The following is a 4,544-nucleotide window of genomic DNA, read 5'->3' on the forward strand; positions in this document are numbered from 1 at the left end:
GGCGCTCGCCGTCGCTGCACTTAATTATCCGTGGGCGCGCGCAGATAAGAGCCGCTTAATCCAGCGGCTGATTAATTGCGGGATGGAAAGAAAAAGCGTTAATCTAGAAGGCCGTCCGACGAATGGACGGTCATAAGGAAGCCACAAGAAGCCATAACGAGCTCGCACCCTTGGAAATGCCCGATTGATTTCTGTTGGCGATAAGGGGGGAGGGGGGGGGGGTCCTTGCATGCAATCTATTACAGATTCATGTTAATAATTGGAAATGCATTGGCCAATGGTGTCACAGCCCTGCTTAAAAATTAAGACCATCAACTTGAATTATTTAAAAGTGAAAAAAACTGAACCTTTTACCAAGGATCTGTTAAGCAAACGTTTGTTGTTTGTGTTACATGGCAATTAACCCGATTTGTTTGCAACAGTTGTATCAACCTCAATAAAAATACGATTTATATTTTTAATTATCTTGGTACATATGTGTTTTGTTATTTTAGCCCGAGCCTGGTCCAATCTGATGGTAACGCACGGTGGTCTGTTAATATAAACTATCTATATAGGGACAATTAATGAAGTCACAACGGAGAACCTGACACACTTAACCACAACCGTGTGTATTAATAAGAGGATCTCGTCGCCACAGATGATATGAGGGGGGTTTGAATCCGCGAGTCCGCGAGTGCGAGTGAGCTTTACCGGATTCCGAGTAAACATTTTTTCCTTGACAAACTTGACGGATGTATATCGTCTTTCTCTTCCGCGCGTTCCATCCTCACGCTGCCCCTCCGGTGCGCATGCAATTGCATCTGCTCCGTCACTAGAGGGGGGAGATGTGCACCTGTTCGCGAGCCTGCTGCTGCTTCTGCTGCTCCCTTCCTCCCTGCGTGCGGAGGTTGAGGAGGAGGGAAGGAGGGGTCCTCCCCTCCTACGCCTCCAAGCGCTGTCCCGACAGCTGCCCAGGGGACCCTCCGAGAGAGGGGGCTTGGTATAGGCGGATGCAAATCCCCCGCTGTCTCCCCCCCTCGCCTATTGGCCCGTCGCGGCTCCCGGTGGGAGGGTCGCGCGCCAACGCCGTCTTTATAAATGGCGATAGCCTTTCGCAGCGCCTCAGTGTAACACTGTGAGCTCGCGTCGGAAGGCACAAGCACAACACCGCCTGCTTTCCTTTTTTTCTGTTTTCAAAATCCAGGAAAAATAATGATAAAAAAAGGAATTTAAATAATATTTTTTTCATGCATCTGGCGTCTTTACGTGCGCGCCGGCCAACCAACGCACAACCAACGCAACCCCGGTTTGTTCGGTGCTGTACCGTTGGGACCGAATCCGTGAGTAGAGACATCGAGAACAAAATCTGGACTGACCACTTGTGTTGATTTAGTTTGAAGGGGGACACGTTCTCAAGTCCCTTGGTTAAAAGAAAGTGTCAACTTTTCTTGACTTCTAAGTTAAGACATCCTCAACTCAACTGTGTGTTCTGTGAACTCTGCAAACTTATTTTCGTGGTCTCTGCAACCCATTCCGTGTCGGATTTGTTGTTCGCTGAAGCAGGACTTTTGGCACATCTTTACGCGCTACGGTCTGGGGCTGTGCCACCGTCCCAACGCTGCTTTTAAATCACCGCTACACGGACTTGGCTTCCCGGCAGGTGTACGTGTGTAAACCTGCTGCACCTGATTTAGGATACAGGCGACGAATGGTTGAAATAACAGCTGACAACCCGCGTGGAGACGACACACCACCTCCCTGCATCTCATCTGAACAAGCGACACCGCGGACAGTGAAAGCGGCCGCGGTCACGGAGGAGAAGAGAGGAGAGGTGAAGCGAGGACAGGACAGGTCGGTGTCTCTAAATTCACCGGGATCAGGTTTCAGCCGGGCCCCGTGGGGGCTCCTGGTATTAAGGGGCTGCATTTGACCTGGGATAAGTTGTCAACGAGAGGAGTGGACGGTGAGCGAACTGGCAGGTGTACAAGTTAATTTACATGCATACGTGTAATCACGCCACTATATATAGAAGTTGTTTTAGGGACTCGCGGCCACAATACACGCTGCTCCTAGACCAACCCCCCACCCCACCGTCCTGCAGCTCCACGCACCGGGCGCGTGCGTGTGTCTATATATACTCCCACAAACACACACGCCGCACCGTGCTGTATTTCTGGGTCCCCCCGCCGCAGTAGTCTCTGTGTTGGGAGCAGCGTCCGCTCCGCCGTCGGTTTGGCTGTGAGGGCGGGGGTCGTCGCATGGACTGATATGGCCACGGACCTCGCCATGAGCACCGAGCTGCCGAACAGCCCGCTGGCCATCGAGTACGTCAACGACTTCGACCTGATGAAGTTCGAGGTGAAGAAGGAACCGCCCGAGTCCGAGCGCTACTGCCACCGCCTCCCGCCGGGCTCCCTGTCCTCCACGCCCATCAGCACCCCCTGCTCCTCCGTGCCTTCGTCGCCCAGCTTCTGCGCCCCCAGCCCGGGCGGGGTGCAGCCCAACCAGGGCCTCGGCAACGGGGGTCTCGGCAGCGGGGGCAACAACAACAACAACAACAACAACAACAGCAGCAGCAACAACAGCAACAGCAGCAGCGGCGGGAACAACAGTCAGAACGGCGGGGGCAAGCCGCAGCTGGAGGACCTGTACTGGATCCCGGGCTACCAGCACCACATTAACCCCGAGGCGCTCAACCTCACCCCGGAGGACGCGGTGGAGGCCCTGATCGGCAACGCGCACCACCACCACCACCACCACCACCAGGCCTACGAGGGCTTCCGAGGGGGGCAGCAGTACGCCGGGGAGGACCTGTCCGCGGCCTCGGCGGCGCACCACCACCACCATCACCAGAGCCACCACCACGGACACCACCACGGCCACCACGCCCGCCTCGAGGACCGCTTCTCGGACGACCAGCTTGTGAGCATGACGGTGCGGGAGCTCAACCGGCAACTGCGTGGCTTCAGCAAGGAGGAGGTGATCCGTCTAAAGCAGAAGCGGCGCACGCTGAAGAACCGAGGCTACGCGCAGTCGTGCCGCTACAAGCGCGTGCAGCAGAGGCACATGCTCGAGACCGAGAAGTGCACGCTGCAGAGTCAGGTGGAACAGCTGAAGCAGGACGTGGCGCGTCTTGCCAAGGAGCGGGACCTCTACAAGGAGAAGTATGAGAAGCTGGCCGGCCGCGGGTACAGCGGCGGCGGACCCACAAACACTCGAGATCCGACGGTTGGGGGCCACGGGAAGCAGCAGGCCGAGTTCTTCATGTGAGGCAGAGAGAGAGAGAGAGAGAGAGAGAGAGAGAGAGAGAGAGAGAGAGAGAGAGAGAGAGAGAGAGAGAGAGAGACAGACTCGACTGTGTATCAGAGACTATGATACCCCCCCCCACCCCCCCAGGGGAAAAAACAGGATTTTTAAACCCAATTTATATTCTCTCAGTTTGCATTGTTTACAGTTATGCCCTCGAACATAATGTTATTTTTATTGTTGAAGGCCCTTTCTTAAAATACAACGAACATGTCTGAAGGGGAATGGAAGGTATAAGAGGTGCACCAAAGTAGTCTTAAAGATATTTGGCCGAACCTTTTGTAACCACGTCACACACACCTCTGGTTCTGTATGATGTATGCTTCAACTTGTTGTTGGGTCGAACTTGAGACTTTTTTTTTCTCTCTCTAATGTGAAACAAGGACATTCTGATCCAACAAATCAAGTCTTACTCCACCGATCAGATTCTTTTAAAACGGTAGATTTTTTTGTCATTCGTTCGTTTTCAACCTCAGAATGAATGAGATTTTTGTGTTGGTCAGTTGGGACTCTGAAAGAAGAAGTGAATAGATATATTTTAGGAGGTAGGGCAGTAGGCCTGCTCGCCATCTCTCCCATGTCGTAACCGGACTGTGGTGATGGAGAGGAGAGAGGCGATTTTGGACGCAGCTAAGGAATCTTTGAAATCTTGCAAGTCTAGTTTCCCCGTTCCGCCAATAGCGACCCTGCATGCAGGACATGTATGGAAACCAACCCACCCCGACCCCCCACCTCAATCACCCACCGCCACCCACCCCGACCTCCCCCCGCCATCTCCTGACTCCTGGATGGACAGCATGGCCCCCGTCGCCTCCTCCAGCCCCCCCCCCCCCCCACACACACACCCTCTGAACACATGCACCACACACACACACACACACACACACACACACACACACACACACACACACACACACACACACACACACACACACACACACACACACACACACACACACACACACACACACACACACACACACACCCCGAGAGGCGCAAAGACTGTACGGAAAACCGCGCGACTCGACGGAACAATCTGCTCACGGATGCATCGTTGCCGCTATTTCCAATCAATTTTTTCTATTGTTTTAAAGAAAAGGAAAACAACTCAAAAATATAGATCCACTGAGCCAGAATTTTAAAAAAGATTTATTTCCAACTGTACATATGTGTAGAAAACAGTTAACTGTTATTTTATCTTCTCTCTCTTTTAAAAAAAACACTGATTTCCGCTTGAGTCTTGGAAACGTCTTAAA

The 4,544-nt window shown here is 52.9% G+C and overlaps 1 protein-coding gene across 1 annotated transcript; it reads left to right on the top strand.

Annotated features, from left to right (window-relative positions):
• Positions 1-1,121: 1,121 nt before the first annotated feature.
• mafaa (MAF bZIP transcription factor Aa) lies at positions 1,122-4,102 on the top strand. The gene has a single exon (XM_030373597.1). The coding sequence runs from the start codon at positions 2,251-2,253 to the stop codon at positions 3,250-3,252; it is 1,002 nt and encodes a 333-aa protein (XP_030229457.1). The 5' UTR covers positions 1,122-2,250; the 3' UTR covers positions 3,253-4,102.
• Positions 4,103-4,544: the final 442 nt, after the last annotated feature.

This window comes from Gadus morhua, chromosome 12 (genome assembly GCF_902167405.1).
Source record: "Gadus morhua chromosome 12, gadMor3.0, whole genome shotgun sequence".
Taxonomy (NCBI): Eukaryota; Metazoa; Chordata; class Actinopteri; order Gadiformes; family Gadidae; genus Gadus; species Gadus morhua.

Excerpts from the sequence above, each read along its gene's own strand:
- mafaa (XM_030373597.1), top strand. The coding sequence starts at position 2,251 with ATGGCCACGGACCTCGCCATGAGCACCGAGCTGCCGAACAGCCCGCTG.